General features: G+C 37.5%; 2 protein-coding genes across 5 annotated transcripts in view; one reads left to right on the top strand and one right to left on the bottom strand.

Moving 5' to 3' along the window:
- USP54 (ubiquitin specific peptidase 54) overlaps window positions 1-22,077 on the top strand; it is a 120,992-nt gene that overhangs the window by 19,648 nt on the left and 79,267 nt on the right. The gene's annotated exons all lie outside the window — the stretch shown is intronic.
- LOC116644378 (40S ribosomal protein S27-like) lies at window positions 10,477-11,588 on the bottom strand. Its single transcript, XM_032423957.1, has one exon. It carries the CDS (start codon window positions 11,390-11,392, stop codon window positions 11,210-11,212), a length of 183 nt encoding a protein of 60 aa, XP_032279848.1. The 5' UTR covers window positions 11,393-11,588; the 3' UTR covers window positions 10,477-11,209.

Here is a 22,077-nt window from a genome sequence, read left to right as displayed (position 1 = left end):
ACCTATATACAGTGCCATAGAAGATGAGCCTTTGGTTCTTTTAAATGCATATATGTCTTTTCCCTTATATTCTCAATATGGTTATATAATTTGGGGGTTAAATAATTATTTTTTATTTTACACAAATATTGAACCTGAGCTATATAATATACCATGATTATAATTATTTTCTTATATAACTTTTAATTTTCTGTAGGCATAATTAATTGCCTTGCTTTTTTTTATTTGCTCAGTTTTTAAAGTTCAGATTACTAAATCATTCCCAGATTCTCAGCCAGGACCATAAAACTCTGCCCTATTCATTCAAATCCAATAGATAATTTATCAATTTTTTTAACCCTTAGAGATCTACTTTGTATATTCTGTATATTCTTCTATATTCTGCTCTAGCATAGGTTGGTTGGTAGGTAGGCCTGCTCTACAGATCTCACCGTGGGATTTCCTTTCACTGTCATCCTGGGAATTCTGTTTCCTGAATTACATGTCATTTTCTTTCTTGGTTCTCCAGAAGCTCTCTGAGAGTTAACATTTATAGGAATTAAATTTTTTGAAATCTTGCATATATGAAAATGTTTTTATTCTACCCTTGATATTAAATAATACTCTATTTAGGAATAGAATTTTTTATTAGAAATCATTTTCTCATTATTTTAAAGGTATTGCTATTTTCTTCCTGTGTTGCCTATGAAAAGTTTAATATTCTTTTTATTTTATTTTTACAAAAACAAATGGTAGTTTTTTAAGAAGTAAATAAAAATATGTAATTTCTAGTAAAACAGACTGGGTATTTGTAATGCATACATTTACTTCAGAATTCTACAGAAAATGTAGTGTTTTTATATGCACTAATTCTTTTTTTTTTTTAATATTTATTCAATTATTTGAGAGAGAGAGAGAGAGCATATAGAGGGAGAGGGAGAAGCAGACTCCCTGCTGAGCAGGGAGCCTGATGCGGGGCTCCATCCCAGGACCCTGAGATCATGATCTGAGCCAAAGGCAGACGCTTAACCAACTGAGCCACCCAAGCACCCCTATATGCACTAATTCTTATGAAGGAATTGGGATCTTACCACTGAAGTGCTCCATCATTCTCTCTCTCTTTTTTAAAGTAGGCTCCATGCCCAGTATGTGGGGCTGGAACTCATGATTCTGAGATCAAGACTGGAGCTGAGATCAAGAGTCGGATACTTAACCAACTGAGCCACCCAGGCACCCTGCTCCATCATTCTTTTTTTACACTTTTCTTTGGTTAAATATACATAACATAAATCTTACCATTTTAACCATTTTTAAGTGTATAGTTCTGTGGCATTAAGTACATTTACATTGTTGTGCAATCTGATGCCATTCTGATTTCATTCCTTTGTATGATACCATTTTTTTCCTTCTCTCTAGATACTTACAGAATTTTCCCTTTATTCCCAGTGTTCTACAGTTTAGAATTATTTGTGCTGTCGTGTGGATTTTTAAATTCATTATGCTAGGGGCTTTGTGATTCCTTTAAAATTGAAAACTTATGATCTTAAAGTCTGGGCTATTTTTTGTACTTTTTCTTTGATACTTTCCTATTCTCTTTTTCTGGAAAGCCTGAATTGATTCTCTGTTTTTTAATCTATTATCTTTCCGGGGCTCCTGGGTGGCTCAGTCGTTGGGCTTCTGCCTTCGGCCTGGGGCGTGGTCCCAGGGTCCTGGGATCGAGCCCCGACTTGGGCTCCCTGCTCCACGCGGGAAGCCTGCTTCTCCCTCTCCCACTCCCCCTGCTTGTGTTCCCTCTCTCACTGTGTCTCTCTCTGTCAAATGAATAAATAAAATCTTAAAAAAAAATCTGTTATCTTTTCTATTTCTCTGTCTTTATATTTTACTTTTTGGGAGATTTCCTTAAATTTGTCTTTCAAATCTTTCATTGAACTTTGTATTATTTCTCGGTTTAGAGATGCAAAATCTTACCTCTGAGAATTACATTTTGGATTTTTAGGTTTTCTTATATTCCCTGGATTGTCTGTCTCCTTCAAGCTCCCCTCCCCTATCCCCATTTGAATACCATCAGCTGTATGTATTTATAGGTATTTTTTTGGGCTGGTCAATTGTCCCAGATGGAAGTCCTCCAGTTTCTTGCTGGGGGAGCTTGGAGTCTGACTACAAGTGGTTTGGTGCTGAGGAGAAGAGAGACTGGGGATCTCCCCATTTAGTATATAGACTTTCACTTAATTTCCTAGTGCTTTTTTAAGATTGAACTTTATATTGAATTAAAAATTTCCCTGGTTTTAATAAGGCATCTCACCCAGGTTAGCTGTGTCTGGTGTGTTCCCACTATCACACCCTCTCTGGCTCATCCCTCAGAAAGTAAGCCTAAAGTCTTCAGATATAAAGAAGGGGCATTTGCCTGGCTGTATTGGGTTGAAAGAGAGAATTTGAAGCATTTAACTGCTTCTTAAACACATTTTTAAATTGCTTTTCCATTTTTAAGTTCCACCCCAGATTCCCTCCTGCAAAGGGTTCCAATTCCTGAGCCTTTCTTGGGTTCTGTAGTAGGAGTATGTATGCTTTTGTTTGCCAACATTTACCCTCTGGTTCTTTCTCTGGTATGTTAATCAATTACCACACATTTATCTGCTTTCCAGCTTCTAAAATTTTGTGTAAATTCTACCCCTGCAGTCATTTATGTTCTGTTTCTTTGTCCTTGTGGATTTTCACCTTTTGTATTCCTTTACTCTTATTTTTAGTTGAGAATTAAATTAGGAGGGTCTAGAGGTAAATTATTTAATTAACATATTTAAATAGAAATACAATCCATTTCTTATAATTTTGTATATGTATAAAATGTATCAACAACTAATATATAGTAGTGCTTTATGTATTTTAGAAATTTCACATAAATGGGGGTCCCTGGCTCGCTCAGTCAATAGAGCATACAGCATGTGACTCTTGATCTCGATTTGAGCCCCATGTTGGGTGTTGTAGAGATTACTTAAAAATAAAATATTTAAAAATAAAAAATAAATAAATAAAAATTTTACATAAATGGGGGTGCCTGGCTGGCTCAGTCAGTAGGGCATGCAACTCTTGATCTTGGGGTTGTGAGTTTAAGTCCCATGTTTGGAGTAGAGATTACTTAAAAATAATAAAAACTTAAAAAGAATTTTTACATAAGTGGAATATTTTAGGGGTAATTCTGCAGTTTTTTTTCTCAGCATTATGTTGAGATTGAATGTTTAAATAGATCTAGTTCATCCATTTTTGAATGCTGCATAGCAATAAATCTTAAGATTATAGTACATTGTATTTATTAGTTTCCTTTTGATGAGCATTTAAATTGTTTTTGTTTTTTTTCTCTAATAAAGATACATGTATCAGAATTTTTCTAAGGTTATGATGGAAGTGAAATTGCTAGGTGTATTACTTATCTATTGCTGCGTAACAAATTACCCAAAATTTAGTGACTTAAAGCAACAAATATTTGTTATCTAAGTTTCTGTGGGTCAGGAATCAAGGTGTGTGCTACCCTATGACCCAGCAATTGCACTACTAGGTATTTACCCCAAAGATACAAATGTAATGATCCAAAGGGTACTGCACCCAATGTTTATAGCAGCAATGTCCACAATAGACAAACTATGGAAAGAGCCCAGATGTCCATCAACAGATGAATGGATAAAGAAGATGTGGTATATATATACAATGGAATACTACTCAGCCTTCAAAAAATGAAATCTTGCCATTTGCAATGATGTGGATGGAACTAGAGGGTATTATGCTAAGCGAAATAAGTCAATCAGAGAAAGACAATTATCATATGATCTTATATGTGGAATTTAAGAAACAGAACAGCGGCACCTGGATGGCTTAGCTGGTTAAGCGTCTGCCTTTGGCTCAGGTCATGATCCCGGAGTCCCAGGATCCAGCCCCACATCCCAGCAGGGAGTCTGCTTCTCCCTTTGCCCCCACCCTGCTCTTGCTCTTTCTCACTCTCTCTCAAATAAATAAGTAAAATCTTTGAAAAAAGATAAGAAACCAAACAGAGGATCTTAGGGGAATGGATGGAAAAATGAAACAAGATGAAATCAGAGAGGGAGACAAACTATAAGAGACTCTTAATTGTAGGAAACAAACTGAGGATTGCTGGAGGGGAAGGAGATGGGGTAGCTGGGTGATGGATGTTAAGGAGGGCACGTGATGTAATGAGCACTGGGTGTTACATGCAACTGATGAATCACTGACCTCTACCTCTGAAACTAATAATACACTATATGTTAATTAATTGAAAAAAAAGTTCACTTATTTGAATGTGAAAAAAAAAATAAAGTTCTTAAGTTTTGATTACAAAAAAAAAAGGAATCAAAGTGTGTCTCTCAGAGGTGCAGTCAGGTTGTTAACTAGAGTTTTGGTTTCCTCTGAAGATTCAGCTGGGGGAGGATCTGCTTCCAAGTTCTCTCGTGTGGTTATTGGCAGGTTTCAGTTCCTCATGGGTTGATTGACTGAGGGCCTTAGTTCTTTGCTAGCTTGTTGGCTGGAGGCCTTTTTCAGTTCCTTGCCTTGTGGGACTCAACACAGAGCAGTTTAAAACACCACAACTGGCTTCCATGACAGTGAAGAAGACGGAAGCCAGAGTCTGTAACTTAATTTTGGAAATGACATCCAATCACCTTTGCCGTATTCTGTTTATTAGAAGTAAATCACCAGGTCCAGCCTGTATTCAAAGAGTGGGGATTACACAAGGGCATGAATAAAGTTGTGTACCACACTGAGTCATAGTCATACTAGAATTTTTAGCCTGAAAGAGGTGATCAAGGGAACTTATGAGTTTTGTCTTATATTTGGAAGGCTTATATAAAGAGGAGACAGTAGATCTGCTTGCTTTTGGATCAGAGATTGAACTAAGAACAGTGTGTGTAAATTAAAATCTGTTGCCTTGGGTGCCTGAGGCTCAGTTGGTTGAGCATCTGACTCAGTTTCAGCTCAGGTCATGATCTCATGGGTTGTGAGATTGAGCCCTGTGTGGGGCTCCCCAGTCAGCAGGAAGTCTTGAAGATTCTTTCCCTCTGCTCCTCCCCCTACTTGTGCGCATGTGTGTGCTCGCTCAAATAAATAAATAAATAAATCTTTAAAAAAAAAATTTGCTGCCTTGTGGGATAATGTACTCTCTGTTCTTGAACGTATTCTGGCAGAGGCTGAGTGACCCCTTATAAAAAAGATTATAAAAAGGGTTCTTGCATTAGGTGAGAAACCTAAGTATATGCTCTGTAAAGATTCTTTCTACTATAAGATTCTATAATTATAAATGAATGAGTTTTAAACTGTTAGTATTTGAATTGTCTGTTGGTTACTGATCAGGGAGAGTGTATAAATATACATGTGTATTTGCACATAGGAGGTTTGATTTAGAAGACCCAGGCTTAAGAAGTTAAGAGGAGAGCTATAAATTTATACTTTTAAAGATTTTTTATTTATTTATTCATGAGAGTCAGAGAGAGAGAGTGAGGCAGAGGCAGAGGGAGAAACAGGCTCCCCGCTGAGCAGGGAGCCTGATGCGGGACTCGATCCCAGGACCCCTGGATCATGACCTGAGCTGAAGGCAGACGCTTAACCATCTGAGCCACCCAGGCGCCCTAAATTTACACTTTTAATTACTGAAAAAAATCAGTGGTCATATCCTATTTTTATTTTATATTTCTTTGGCTGCCCTAGAATGTTTACTAATATAATTCTTATTTTAAAATCTTAGAAGTGACTCAACTTTTTTCTTCCAGCAAAAAACAAATAAGAATAAGAAGTAAATGCCCTATAATATTCCTGCCCAAAGATTATATTAACTATATTAATATCATGGTATAACGACATATAATCTCTCTGACCTTTTAGTTTAATACACACACAGACGTTATTGGTGGTAGTATGTTCTGTAACATCATTGTGAACACTGAATTAATGAATACTGAATTACTGCTCCTAGAGGAAATACAGGATTAGGTTCCTATGTGCCTCTGGTTACATTTTCATTAACTGATTAATACCTAAACTCATTTTATGTGTGTTGTTTAAAGACACCTTATTTATTTATTTTTATTTTTTTGAAGAGTCTTTTTTTTTTTTTAATTAATTAATTAATTTATTTTTGAGAGAGAGAGAGCATGAGAGTACCCATGGTGGAGGGAGGGGCAGAGGGAGAAGCAGGCTTCTCGCTGAGAAGGGAGCCCGATGTGGGACTCGATCCCAGGACCCTGGGATCATGACCTGAGCCGAAGGCAGACGCTTAACCGACTGAGCCACCCAGGTGCCCTAAAGACACCTTATTTAATATGTATATAATTAATTCATTTACATTGAACTCACAACAAACAGTCCTGTAATTTATGCTTGAACGAATGTATATAACATGTATTTTCTCCAGAAGGCACATCACAGCCTTCTTGCACTTAGAAATACTGGATAGCACTTTAGCTCTATACTTGGGGCTCATTTTAAACAGTGAAATCACCAACCAAGAGCACAAAAATATGAAAAACGTGACACCATACCACAAAAAGGAACCTTTTTATAGTATGAAAGCTGAAACAAGAAGGCCAAGCATTGCCTAGTTTGACCTTAGTTGGGAATGTGCATGTCAGGCAACTCAAAATTTTTACCAATCTGTACATTCACATGTCCATGATTGACCAAAGAAGTGCTGCAAATATTGATTTTTTTGAGTTACAAATATATTTTGATGAGTAGGCAAATTTGCACATATGGAATCCATGAATAATGAGGATTGACCCTGTGCGTGTGTTTGTATGTAATGTGTGTGTACATAGTGGCTTTTGTTTTCCATTTTGTTTAATTTTATAAGAACAAAATAATTTTGAAAGTACTGTTATAATTTGCTCCTTTCACCTAACATCCTAATCATTCATTCAACAAGTATTTATGTCTTGCCCACTGTATATAGACTCTGGAGATTCTATAGGAAACAAAATTGACAAAGTGTCTGCCTTAGGGAGCTTACATTCTAATAGAGAAGGTAGATAGTAAGATCTGGTAGTGTTAAGTACAACAACAACAAAATAAAGCAAGGTAAGGAGATAGGGTGGCAAGTGGTCATTTTAGTTTAAAAAAAATTATTTTTTCATTGAAGTATAGTTGAAACAGGTGGTAATTTTAGATGAAGGGAAGTCCCTTTGAGGAGGGTAACATTTAATAGAGACCTGAAGGAAATGAAGGTTCAGACTATACACAGAGCTAGGGAATAGACATTCAGTGGAGAGAGATTAGCAAGTGAAGAAGACTTGAGATGGGAAGTTGCTTGGAATCTTTGAAAAATGGAGGGCAAAGAGCAGTAAAGATGAAATTATTAAGAGAAGTAGAAGCTGGATCATAAGATAAGGAATCTAGATTTTATTCAGAATGTATTGGGAAGACATTGGAGTGTTTTATATACATAATGACATGAGTTTATTAAAAGAAGATCACCAACAATAATCTTATTAAAGATTATTCTGGTTGCTGTGTGGAGTGGCTGACCTTAATGGAAACAAGGAGACCGAATAGAAGGCTATTGTAGTATTATTCTAGGCAGTAGAGAGGGTGGCTTTGTCTAGGATGGAGTGGAGGTGGTGAGAGTGGATATGTTTTGATAGTAGCACCTGTAAGATTTGCTGATGGATTGGTGAGCTCTTAGGGAAAGAAGGAAGTCAAGCATGGCTCCAACTTTGGCCAGAACAAGTGAGTGAATGGTAGTACTATTTACTAAGATAGGGAAGAGTGTGGAGGAGCTGACTGGGGTGTATTTGGTGAGAGTTAAGTTTTTTTCTTTTGGACATGTTAGGTTTGAGACAACCAAGACAACCAAGTGGTAATGTTCAGTAGGAAGTTTAATGTACAAGTCTGGACCTCAGGGGAAGAGAATGGATCTGGAGATAAAGGGTATGATGTTTATGTGTTCATGTCAGTAAATATTCATCTACAACATAATTTTTTCATGACTGAGTCATGCTTCTGTCAGCAAGCCCTTTTGTTCAACTATAGACCCCAACAGTTAAAACCAGAAATAGATAAGCCCACTTAATTCATGTCCTAACTAAAACCCATTGTGTTTATTTCTTACGGCACTTTCTTAATGCATTGGCAGAGATGTTTGCAATGACCAGAACATTCCAACCACCAGACCAGAAAAGCCCTGATAGCAACAGAATGACTAGAAGACCACACACCCCACTACATCCCCTTCCCTGCCCATGATCACCACTGAACACATACTGACCCCCACCCATAATCACGTGCTCTCTGCCTGCTCTCTCGTGCTGCCTCCCTGAACCTCTCCCTGTAAAACTCTAGGTATCTATCTTGCTGGCAGAGAAGTTGGTTGGTAAGGCTTGAGGCTGCCACCTCCCCCAGCTGCCAGCACTTGAAGTAAATCTCTCCCTTTCTCTTTTCCAAACCCTCATCTCTTGAGTTACTGACTTCTCTTGGGATGAGTTTATCCAAGTTTGTTCGGCAACAGTATTGGGAAACCCATCCAGGAGCTGTGCTTTCAATTTGTCCAGCCTGCTTGGGATTCCTCAGGATGGAACATTTGGCTACAGCAGCACTCTAGGGCTTACTTGTTTATTCCCTGAATTAGTGGCTATGATAGATCATTCTGTAACATTCCATTGTATTTATATGCGCTGTATTTTGTGATGAATAATTTTGTAAATCCATATTTTAAACTAATTCCTGTAGGGTATTTGCAATGTAGTTTTCACATTAATGAGAATTAGCTCAATTTGCACAAATTAAAGGCATTGTCCCTCACAAGACTTTCTGCATTTGAGATGCCAACCACAAGTTCAGGAGTCTCTAGGCCATCTGTATTTCTGACCAAATTCAGGAGTTCTGAGCCCCTCGGGTTTGATAATTCACTAGAACAACTCATAGAACTCAGGAAAGTGCTATAATTATGATTACAGTTTTATTGTAGCAAAAGGTTACAAATCTGAACCAGCAAAAAGGAGAGATGTATAGAGCAAGGTCTGGGAGGTTCCTAAAAGCAAAGCTTCTGTGTCCTCAGGATGTGTCACCCTCCCAGCATATCAATGTGTATTATCAACCAGAGAATATCACCAACTCTGTGTTCAGAGTTTTTACTAGGGTTTCATTATGTAGACAGGGGTGATTGAATCATTGGCCATATGATTGAACTCTGTCTTCAGCCTCTTTCTATATTCCCCAGAGGTCAGGCTAATATCATGTGGCTCAGTGCACCAATACTTTAATCACATGGTTGGTCTTTCTAGCATGGGCAGCCCCCATTTTGAAACTAGGGGCCCAGTGTCATTCACTTGGTTAGCATAAACCCAGTGTGGCTGGAAGAGCCCACCTTGAATAGCACAGAGGAAATTCCAAAGGTCTAGAGGCTTACTCCCAGGAACCAGGCACAAAGACCAAATTCTTTATCATACAATAGTGTTAAAACCCAATTCAATTATTACTTCCTCTGGAAAGTCTAAGGGCCTTTGTTCATATCTCTGTTACAGTTTTTCTTTTTCCCCTCATTAGTGAACACTTTGAAGGTCCCCTGATTTTAGTCATCTTTGTATCTCTAATATTAGCACTATATCTGGCTTATAGTAGTAAGTAGGCTCAGTAAGTATTTAATGAATTAAAATATTTAAGATATAGTTCATGAGATGAGAAGTCAGTATAGAATTCTCTTATTAGGATTTTAAAGATCAAATAGAATCAATAGCTCACTTCATTCCTTCTTATTCCATTCATCACCATTTGCTCTACTTTAATATTTTTATACCTTTTTTATGTGGACATCAAATTTGCAAAAGAAAAAGAGATTTTGCTTTTTATAATAATATATCAACAGTATTTAAAGAGCAATATTTTCTAATGCATTTAAAATATACCAAATTTCTACTTACACAATTTATAGGGATTACATTATCATACAATGTAAGTATTATCATGCTGAATCTCAGAGAATCTTTGTTTCCTTCTTCTGATCTTAAGGATGAATAAGTTCTAATGTCCTCTAGTTTGTCCTGTCTGTGCATAGGTACAGAGTACTTAATAAAAATGTAATGTTCCCTAAACCAGTCTGTATTAAGATTTAATATCTATATCTATCTATCTTTCTATCTATCCATCTATGTATTATCCAAAATGTGTTTATTGGGACAGTTTCCCACTCATCTTGATTCAGGGTGCTTTTAATTCTTTTTTTAAAATTTATTTTAATATATTTATTGTTTTCTTTTTTTTTAAGATTATTTATTTATTTATTTGAGAGAGAGAGAGACAACGAGAGAGGGAACACAAGCAGGGGGAGTGGGAGACCCGCTGAGCAGGGAACCCGATGCGGGGCTCAATCCCAGGACCCTGGGATCATGACCTGAGCCGAAGGCAGACGCTTAACGACTGAGCCACCCAGGCGCCCCTATTTATTGTTTGTTTTAAATAATGAAAATTTAAAATAGTGATACCCACAAAGCCAGTATCATTATTTAAAATGTTTAGTATAACCAGAACCTTGCTGAGAAATGTAAGATTATAAAATTCACAGAGTTTTTAATTCATTCATCAAATATTAATTAAACATCTAAAATATTCTAGGTACAACATTAAGCCCTGGGGACTCAAAGATTAATACAGCATGATACCTAACCTTAAGAAGCTTACAGCTTTGGGTGCCTGGGTGGCTCAGTCGCTTACAGCTTTTGGGGCAAGACACAACATTCATCAGATCACTGAACAGTGTATGGAGGTTAAGTTAGAGATTAATGCAATGCTGTGGGGTGCTTACCAGGAGTGAGTCTAGCTTGGAGGCCTTCCTGGAGTGGAGTGGTGTCATGTGAAGGTGGGCGTACATGCTTTGCAAACTGTAAATATTATGCAAATAGAAGCAAGTATTATTGATACACATTCTTACCAAAGAGCTCCGCCTGTAGGAAGAGACAGTTAAATAGTCTGAAGTGAAAAATGATTACTCATTTTTGCTAAGACTCATACTGCTCTTCCCTTGAACGGAGCTGCTGGAATACTACCTAGTGACTTGTGTTAAGGGAATGTCCAGAAAAAACAAAGAGAGAAAAATTACTGGTGCATTTTGCATAGAATTTAACTTTTAAATCATGTGGCCCAGTGCTATACATTGTAGATATTAAATAATGTATATTCAGTGACAGTCACAAACTTAGTCATTGCTTCCAAATAGTATTAAGACCTTAATTCCATCAGGGTGCTTTTAGTTTTGCTTCCATCTGAAGGAGCATCCTTCTGTAAGCCTTGCTTTTCCTCCTATACACTGGCAAAGGACAGTGGAGAAGCCAACACACAAAACTACTGTTTGTGCATGGCTAAAGATGGTGGTGATTTTGTAGCATCCTGGACACTTCACATCCATGAAGTAGGAGTTGGGGCTCTGCATTAGGCACTTCTATGCTTACTCTTTTCCTCCTCCGGGGATGGGTGGAGGAGGTCCTCTCATGGGGAGGTTGTCACCACTGGAAAGCAAAAAAAAAAAAACTTAACGTTTTTATAATTTTTATCTATGCTAGTTCTTATGAGACAGCATTTCACTGGGATATATCCTTTTTGGAGTAGTAAAGACACTAGAAATTATTTGCATGAGATTTATTTTTTCTCTGTTACACAAATTTTCTTTTCTTTTTTTTTTTTTAAAGATTTTATTTTTTTGTCAGAGAGAGCACAAGCAGGGCGAGTGGCAGGCAGAGCAGGTAGAGGGAGAAGCAGACTCTCCGCCAAGCAAGGAGCCCATTGTGGGACTTGATCCCAGGACCCTGGGATCATGACCTGAGCCAAAGGCAGACGCTTAACCAACTGAGCCACCCAGGCGTCCCAAATTTTTTCTTTTTTTTTTTTTTTTAAATATTTATTTATTTATTTATTTATTTGAGAGAGAGACAGGGAGCACATGTGGGGTGAGGGGCAGAGGGAGAAGCAGACTCCCTGCTGAGCAGGGAGCCTGATGTGGGGCTTGATCCCAGGACCCTGAGATTATGACCTGAGCCAAAGGCAGATGCTTAACCGTTTGAGCCACCCAGGCACCCCTGTTACATAATTTTTCATTTGCATGAGATTTTTAAAAATGCACTACTGATTTTTATTAAGTTTCTATCTTTTTTTCATAAGCTTTAAAACACGTTTTGTTTTTTAGAACAGTTTTAGATTACCAAAAAATTGAGATGATAGTACAGAGTTCTATATATACTTCCTCATCCAGTTTTCATTATTATTAACATATTAGAGTAGATTTATTTCAGTTAATGAATCAATATTGATACATTATTATTAACCACTTCAAATTTTTATCTAAGTCTTTTCTTTGTCCAGGTTCCCATCCAGGACACCACATTAATTTAGTAGTCATGTCTACTTAGGCTCTTCTTGGCTGTCACAGACTTTCCTTGTTTTTGATGACCTTGATAGTTTTGAGGAGTACTAGTCAAGTATTTTTAGGATGCTCCTCATTTGGAATTTGTCTGATGTTGTTCTCATAATTAGACTGGGGTTGTGGTTTTTGGGTGTGTTAACCTTAAAATAAAACAGTCTTATCGGCAAACAGTTTATTTTACCAGCAAAAATAGGTTTATTTGGGAATAACAGAGAATTGCAAAGCCATAAGCAAATCTCACAAAGGAGAGGAACATTATTTTATGGAGAAAGAGGAAGTTGGGAGGGGTTGTTTTGAACAAAAGTCCATTGGAGAAAAGCAAGAGTGTAGGATGATTTTTCATTGCCTGAGTTGCAGAGTTAGTAGATTTTTTATATGAGATGCAATGTACATCTTTCTCTGCTGGGACCTGTAGTTGATGATTCTTTTCCAGTGACGGTTCTTCAGTTGGATTTGTAATTGACAATTCCTCCTGTAATTGATATTGAGTGGTAGAGCTCCGCCTTCCAGCCTTCCCTTCTAGCATCCAGATCCACTTTAGTGAGGTTTCCCTTTTTTAATTTTCACAGGTGGAAGATCACAGAGATACAGTGCTATTCTTATCACATCATATCAAGGGTATATATTATTGATATGATTTATCATTGTTGATAATGACCTTAATCACCTGGCTGGGTTTGACAGGTTTCTCCACTGAAGTTAGTCTCCCCCTTCCCGTTTCCCATGCTGTACTTTTTTTTTTTTTTTTAAAGAGAGAGTGAGAAGAGTGGGAGAGGGAGAGAGAGAATCTTAAGCTGGCTCCACGCCCAGTGCAGAGCCCAACTGGAGGCGTGATCTCACGACCCTGAGATCATGACCTGAGCTGAATCAGGAGTTGGGTGCTTAACTGACTGAGCTATCCGGGTGCCCCTCCATGCTGTAGTTTTTGGAGGGAGGTCTCCATGCACTTAAGGAGTGGGATTTATGGTCTCCATCCTTGCAGGTGGAGTATCTGTATAAATTATTTGGAATTCTTCTGCAAGGGAAATTTGTTCTTCTCCATTTGTTTGTTTAATCATTTCCTTAGTATCAGTATAAACTCATAGATATTTATTTTGTACTTTAGGTTATTTAGCTTTTGGAAGCTCATTCAGTTAGTCTCCTCTGTCCCTTTGATATACCTCTGTAAAGTTAGGATCTTTTTGTTTTTAACATTTCCTTAGTTTCTGACATTACAGGATGCTCAGCTCATCTTGTGTATTTCCTGTCCCAGTCTTGGAATCAGCCATTTCTCCAAGAAACCTGGGTTTCTTTTGTTGGAGAGTGGTGTTAGAAACTAATATCTTGTCTCTAGGTGTGCTTGTTACAACTGGGATGTCATTGATTCTAAGCATTCTCAGCTGACAGAATAAATATATGTATATATGCATACATACATATCTATAAATATTTCTAGATGTAACCATCTGTATTTTTACTAAGCTAAACACAAGTTCATATTCTAGCTCTAATCCCTTACCACATGGATCATTTTATTTAGCCTTTTCGTCCTGCTTACCTGTAATCTCCCATTCCAAAAGTGAGAAACCTTCTACCATCCACCATTCAGTTACCTAGTTGTTCAGGTTCAGTAAACATGTATAGTGGTTTCAGAATTGTTAACCTGTACACCTGTGGGAAACAGCTTTATTAGCTAGAGTACAATGCTAATATGTGGTTCCCTGTGCTTTTAGTCTAACAGACTCCAGTGATTTCCAAAGTTATGTAGGTCAGTACCTTTATCCACTATCCTCTTCAGTGTTGTTGTTTCATAGTTTTGTATATTTTTATTATGGCAAATTTCAAACATATACAAAAATAAGGAGAAGAGTATAATGAACCACATGTACCCATCACCAGCCTCATAAAAGTTATTAAAAACATAGTCAGTCGTGTTTTATCTGTACTCCCCCCTTACTCCCCCTAGTCAACATGTGATTATTTTGAAGTAAATCCCATGGTTATTTTGAAGTAAATCCTATATATATTATTTCCTCTGTAAATATTCCTAAATGAGGCTTACCATAATTTAACCAGTCCCCTATTGACAGATAGTTATTTATTTATTTATTTATTTATTTATTTATTTATTTATTTAATCTAGCTAGCTAGCTAGCTGTTTATTTTAAAAGGAGACCCTTTTTTAAAAAAGATTTTATTTATTTATTTGACAGAGACACAGCGAGAGAGGGAACACAGCAGGGGGAGTGGGAGAGAGAGAAGCAGGCTTCCCGTGGAGCAGGGAGCCCAATGCGGGGCTCGATCCCAGGACCCTGGGATCATGACCTGAGCCGAAGGCAGACGCTTAATGACCGAGCCACCCAGGCACCCTGATAGTTTTTATTTATTACAAGTAGTGAACTATAAATTTACCTTCACATTTATCTTTGCAGCTGCAGGGTAAATTTCTAGAAGTTGAATTGCTGAAACAAAGAAGCATTTAAAATTGAGAAATACTGCCAAATTTATTTTAATACTACCAAGAGTAAATGAGAATTTATCCTTCTCTGTACCTTCACCTACACTGATTTTATCCAACTTTTAAATATTTGGCAATATGAGATCTGAAAAATGATCTATGTATCTTCCTTATGAGATCTGAAAAATGATCTATGTATCTTCCTTTTGCATTTCTTTAATTATAAATAGATAGGACATTTTTCCTATCTTTAGTGGTCATCTATTTTTTTCTTTCTGTGAACTGTATATTTAAATTCTTTGCTTGTTTAAGAAAAGGAAATAAGTTGTCACAAAGGTCCAATTTCCTTTCCTAAACCATTAATACTGTGCTGTCATCTCTCTCTTTTTCCTTATTCCTATTCAGATCACCAACTCAGGAGTGGTATTTATGTCCCTTCAATGAAGGTAAATACCTGCCCACTTTTTTTCTTCTGTCCTCTTTTCACCCACCAAAGGTTCTTAGGTCTCTGTTTTCTGTGAATCCTGGATACCGTCATATTGTTTATCAAACAGATGTGGGTTTTTTTTTCAAGATTTTATTTATTTATTTGACAGAGAAAGAGATTGGGAGAGAGAGAGAGCGAGCACAAGCAGGGGGAGCAGCAGGCAGAGGGCGAGGGAGAAGCAGGCTCCCCACTGAGCAGAGAGAGCCCAATGCTCTCTCCCCCGGGACCCGGGGATCATGACCTGAGCTGAAGGCAGACACTTAACTACCTGAGCCACCCAGGTGCCCCTCAAACAGATGGTTTTAGGTCAGCTTCTGAGGGAGTACTCTAGGGAAATACGCCCAAGAAGCCACAGGAAGGATTTCTACAGACATGTGGGGGAATGTTTGTAATTGTTTAGCAAAGAGTATGCCCAGAGAATATTACTTCAGCCTGCTTTGTTCATCTGTTCTGTCTTTCCACGCAAACATAAGACATGCACTCTGACTTTTGCTGCTGTGCCCTTTTGACAGTATTTTCAGCCTTATTTTTATCGGAGTGAATTATCTGTCTCCATCTACTTTGGACATAAATGTAATCATAGTATTATTGTTGGTTTCTTGATTTAGGGAAATGGTGATTGCAGTCTGTCCTGAATTAAATGACGTCAGAGTGTAAGAATGTACTGACAGACTGATTTTCTTTGCTTATGTATTCTTTAAAAACAACTGTTCAAAATCTCATACACACAGAAATTGTTTGCCAAGCATTTGAAGCCATCTAGTTTACCAGGTGGCAGCTGCTGTTGTTTATTGGGACCTAATTTAAACCACAGACATGAAATAAAGAGTGTCCTTGTTTTTAAAAAGAGAAACTGTGATTTCTTAAAAAACAGCTTTGTTGAGATATAATTCACATACCAGACAAGTCACCCACTTAAAGTGTACAATTGAATGGTTTTTAATATATTCACTGAGTTGAACAACCATCACCACAATCAATTTTAGAATATTTTTATCACCCTCAAAAGAAATGCTATGCCTATTCTGGACATTTCATATAATTAGAATCATGCTGGTGGTCTTTTGTGATTGGCTACTTTCACGTAGCATACTTTCAAGGTTCATACATATTATACAGTACTTTATTCTGATGGCTTAATACTATTCCATTGTATGAATATACCATAATTTATTTATCCATTCATAAGTTGGTATAAGTTTGGATTGTTTCCACTTTTTAGCTATTAAGAATAATGTTGTTAAATCAAAACCTCAATGAGATACCACCTCACACCAGTCAGAATGGCTAAAATTAACAAGTCAGGAAATGACAGATGTTGGCGGGGATGCGGAGAAAGGGGAACCCTCCTACACTGTTGGTGGGAATGCAAGCTGGTGCAGCCACTCTGGAAAACAGTATGGAGGTTCCTCAAAAAGTTGAAAATAGAGCTACCATATGATCCAGCAATTGCACTCCTGGGTATTTACCCCAAAGATACAAAAGTAGGGACCCGAAAGGGTACGTGCACCCTGATGTTTATAGCAGCAATGTCCACAATGGCCAAACTGTGGAAAGAGCCAAGATGTTCATCAACAGATGAATGGATAAAGAAGATGTGGTATGTATATACAATGGAATATTATGCAGCCATCAAAAGGAATGAGATCTTGCCATTTGCAACGACGTGGATGGAACTGGAGGGTATTATGCTGAGCGAAATAAGTCAAACAGAGAAAGACGTGTATCATATGACCTCACTGATATGAGGAATTCTTAATCTCAGGAAACAAACTGAGGGTTGCTGGAGTGGGGGGTGGGGTGGGAGGGATGGGGTGACTGGGTGATGGACACTGGGGAGGGTATGTGCTCTGGTAAGCGCTGTGAATTGTGCAAGACTGTTGAATCTCAGATCTGTACCTCTGAAACAAATAATGCAATATATGTTAAGAAAGAAAAAAAAAGAAGAAGAAGAATGTAGCAGGAGGGGAAGAATGAAGGGGGGGAAATCGGAGGGGGAGAAGAACCATGAGAGACGATGGACTCTGAAAAACAAACTGAGGGTTCTAGAGGGGAGGGGGGTGGGAGGATGGGTTAGCCTGGTGATGGGTATTGAGGAGGGCACGTTCTGCATGGAGCACTGGGTGTTATGCACAAACAATGAATCATGGAACACTATATCTAAAACTAATGATGTAATGTATGGGGATTAACATAACAATAAAAAAATAAAAAAAGAATAATGTTGTTATGCACATTCGTGTATAAGTTTTTGAATGAACATGTCTTAATTTCTCTTGGGTATATGGCTAGGAGTAGAATTGCTGGGTCATATTGTAATTCTATGTTTAATCTTTTAAGGATCTGCCAGACTGTTTTCTAAGGTGGCTGTACCATTTTACATTTCTACCGTAAGTGTAGGAGGTTTCAGATTTCTTCATATTCTTGCCAGCACTCATTATCTTTTTGATTATAGTCATCTTAGTGAGTGTGAAGAGGTATCTCATTGTGATTTTCATTTTTTAAAAACATTTATTTATTTGAGAGAGAGTGAGCAAGAATGTGAGTCAGGGGAGGGGCAGAGGGAGAGGGAGGGAATCTCAAGCATACTCCCCACTGAGCATGGAGCCTGTTGCAGGGCTCGATCTCACCGCCCTGATCATAAGCTGAGCTGAAACCAAGAGTCGGACACTTAACCGACTGAGCCACCCAGGCACCTTGTGATTTTGATTTTGATTTTGTTATTTAACTTGTGTTTAAAAACTTACTATTATTAAAAATTATTAAAAAAATACTTCTAAGTATACTTAAAATTATTAATTATCATTATTAAAAATAGTTTATTTTTTAGAACAGTTTTAGGTTTATAGAAAAATTGAGCAGTGTAGAAAGAGTTCCCATTTGGTGCCCCCCCATAGTTTCTCCTATTATTAATTTTTTACATTAGTATAGTACACTTGTTACAATTAATGAACGAATATTGATATGTTGTTATTAACTGAAGTCCATAGTTTATTCAGATGTCTTCAGTTTTTACCTAATATCTTTTTTCAATTCCAAGTTCCTATCTAAAATTCCACATTACAGGGGTGCCTGGGTGGTGCAGTTGGTTAAGTGTTGGACTCTTGGTTTAGGCTCAGGTTGTGATCTCAGTGTCATGAGATGGAGCCTTGCGTCGGGCTCCGCACTTGGTGTGGAGTCTGTTTGGGATTCTCTCTTCCTCTGCCCCTCCTGCTTGTGCACTCTCTCTCTCTCAAATAATCTTTAGGGGCACCTGGGTGACTCAGTCCTTAGGCATCTGCCTTCGGCTTGGGTCATGATCCCAGGGTCCTGGGATCGAGCCCCGCATCGGGCTCCCTGCTCAGCAGGAAGCCTGCTTCTCCCTCTCCCACTCCCCCTGCCTGTGTTCCCTCTCTCATTGTCTCTCTCTGTGTCAAATAAATAAATAAAATCTTTAAAAAAATAAAATCTTAAAAAAAAATAAAATTCCACATTACATTACTTGTCAGTTCTTTCTGGCTCCTCTTAGCTATAATGGTTTTGCATACTTTGATGTTTTTGATGATCTTGACAGTTTTGAGGAGTACTGGTCAAGTATTTTGTAAGATGCCCGTCTATTGGAATTTGTCTCATATTTTTCTCATGATTGGACTGGGGTCGAGGTTTTTGAGTAGAAGATCACAGAGATACAGTGTCATTCTCATCGTATCATATCAAGGGTATGTATTATTGATGTGATTTATCATTGTTGATACTGAGCTTGATCACCTGGCTAAGGCACTGGTTGTCAGGTTTCTCCAGTGTAAAGTCACTCCTGCCTCTTTCCATACTCTGTTGTTGAGCAGTTTTTCTTGTGCTCATTATCCATTTATATATCTTCTTTGGAGAAATATCTATTCAGATTCTTTTTAAATTGGGGTGTTAAAAGATATCATTTAGAATTTAGATTGTTTTTATTATTCAGTTGTAAGAATTCTTTATATATTCTTTATATATTCTAGATACAAGTCCCTTATATATAATTTGCAAATATTTATTCCCATTCTTTGGGTTGTCTTATTTTGATGAAGTCAAATTTATCTATTTTTTTCTTTTTCTTTAATTTAATTTTTTTTAAATGTATTTATTTGACAGTGCAAGTAGGCAGAGCAACAGTCAGAGGGAGAGGGAGAAGCAGGCTCTCTGCTGAGCAGGGAGCCCGATGCGGGGCTCGATCCCAGGACCCTGGGATCATGACCTGAGCTGAAGGCAGCTGCTTAATCGACTGAGCCACCCAGGCGCCCCTCTATTTTTTCTTTTACTGTTTATGTCATATCTAAGAAGACTTTGCCTAACTCAAGGTCATAAAGATATATGCTTACATTTTCTTCTAAAAGTTTTATAGTTTTAGTTCATTCCTTTGGATATTTGAGACCCCATTGTGAGTCAATTTTTACATGTGGTGTGCCACAGGAGTCCAGCTTCATTTTCTTGCATATGGATATCCAGTTGCCTCAATGCCATTTGTTAACGAGACTATTCTTTCCCCATTGAATTGTCCTGGCACAACTGTTTGATATTTAAGGTTCAGTTGAACATAGAGAAAAATTTAGTGTGTACATCTTAACACATTATCAGTAACTCTACCCAAAATCAGTTGAAGTTTGCTGAAGTATGGTAGAAATCTCAGAGGCTTTCATAACTGTTAGGACCAAAAATAATTCAGGAAACAATATTGCCAAAAATATAAATTACTCTGCTGACAGCTTACCACAACTGTAGACTCAATTTGGTTCTTTTTTTTCTTTTCCTTTTATTTGAGTATAGTTGACACACAGTGTTATATTAGTTTCAGGTGTACAACTTAGTGATTTAACAAGTTTTCACCACAAGTGTAGCTACCATCTGTCCTGTTACATCAATATTACAATATCATTGGCTGTATTCATTATGCTGTGCTTTTTATTGACTTATTTATTCCATAACTGGAAGCCTCCCTCTTCCCTTCACCCATTTTGCCCCACTCCCAGCAACCATCAGTTTGTTCTCTGTATTTATAGGTCCAATTCTGCTTTTCATTTGTTTATTCTTTTTTTTTTTTAGATTCTACTTATGAGTGGAATCATACGGTATTTTTCTTTTTCAGCTTGACTTATTTCATTTAGCATAATACTGTCTGGGTCCATCCATTTTGTCTCACATGGCACAATCTCATTCTTTTTTATGGCTGTGTAATATTCCATTGTATACACACCACATTTTCCTTATCCATTCATCTACTGATGGACACAGGTTGCTTCCATATATTGGCTATTATAAAAAATGCTGCAATAAACATAGGGATGCATATATCTTTTCAAATTAGGCTTTTTGTTTTCTTTGGGTAAATACCCAATAGTGGAATTAAGATTCTCTCTCTCCCTCTCCCTCTGCCCCTCCCCCCTCCCTCTCTCTCTCTCTCTCTCTCTCTGTCTCTCCCCCCCCACTCTCTTTCTCCCCCCTCCCTAAAAACAAATGAATAAATAAAAGAGAATGACAGATTTATTTTTTTTTACTTTCTGTGAGACTAGATTTTGATGATCCTGCAGTGTACTTGAGAGATATTTCACATTCTTACTGCTTTCTAGGAGCTTTCAGTCTAATTTAAGAAAATTTAAGCCCTTGTTCTAGAGATATGTTGGCTAATATTCATAATGATAATGCTATTTGAAGTAATTTTTAGGATGCAAGATGTAATTTAATATATGAATTTAAATGATGATGATATTGGAGTAGCAGAAACCCAAATAAATGGTCTCTGACTGCCTTTCCTCTTTTGTTTTTATTTTGTTTTTATTTTTTGGTGGTTTTTTGTTGTTGTTGTTTTGTTTTTGAGAGAAAGAGAGCATGTGCATGAACAGGGGTTGGGAGGGTTAGAGGGAGAGGGAGAGAGAGAATCCCAAGCAGGCTCCACACGCAGCACTGACTCGAGCCCACAATGACCCCAGCTGAAATTAAGAGAATGACACTTAACCCACTGAGGCACCCCAGCGCCCCTTTCCTCTTTTTTTAAGAGTCCATTTGTGTGAGAAATATACAAGTTCTCTTGGATGGTTTTACTGCATAGGCCTGTGCTTAACAGCCAAAGTTTCTCCAGAATGTGCCCTTAGAATCAGTTTTTTTTTTCCTTTTTTCTCTTTGTCTACAATATACCTTTTCTCAGTAATATGTATTTAAGTGAAATGATCGGATATTTAAGGTATACACACTATTTATCAACACTGTGAATAAATCTCAGAATAAAAACTAGATACAAATTAGCTGTATAGTTTTTCTTGTTTTTCATGGACTTTCCAGTATATTCTCCCTTAGAATATAGAGTCAAAAAGCTAGAATATTTTTGGGGGATTCCTTGTTGACAAGATCAATCTGTATCTTAGTTTCATTTTCCAAAACTCCAGTTTTACAGCTCTGAATTAAGCTCTTTTTTTTTTTTTCCTGTGAGCATATAACCCAGGGATCAAACGCTACTGTTTCTATGGGCTTCCAGTTGATATAAAGCAGTCTCTACCCTGCTCCTCCTCACCTCAATCCTCCATAGTTTATTTAAAAGTCCACAGACTTCCTCACTACCCTCTGGAGTGCTAGAATCAAGAGGCTTTTATTTTCCAATTTGGCTCCTACTTGAGCCACTCAGCTCTTGCCTTTACTGCCAACATCAGCATTATCATTAGCATCTCAGAAATAAAAACCAACAAAAATGGTTTTGCTTTGGGGTTACTCCAGGAGGGAGTCACCTTGGTTTTTCTTAGAGAAATTCTGTTTCTCTTTTATGAC

The sequence above is a fragment of the Phoca vitulina genome, unplaced genomic scaffold, assembly GCF_004348235.1.
Source record: "Phoca vitulina isolate PV1807 unplaced genomic scaffold, GSC_HSeal_1.0 scaffold29, whole genome shotgun sequence".
NCBI classification, from domain to species: Eukaryota; Metazoa; Chordata; class Mammalia; order Carnivora; family Phocidae; genus Phoca; species Phoca vitulina.
The sequence above is the reverse complement of the archived record's forward strand: the minus strand, read 5'-3'. Positions and strand labels throughout refer to the sequence as shown.

What these genes read in the sequence shown, in the direction of transcription:
- LOC116644378 (XM_032423957.1), bottom strand. Translation starts at nt 11,392, where the DNA reads ATGCAGAGCCCCAACTCCTACTTCATGGATGTGAAGTGTCCAGGATGC.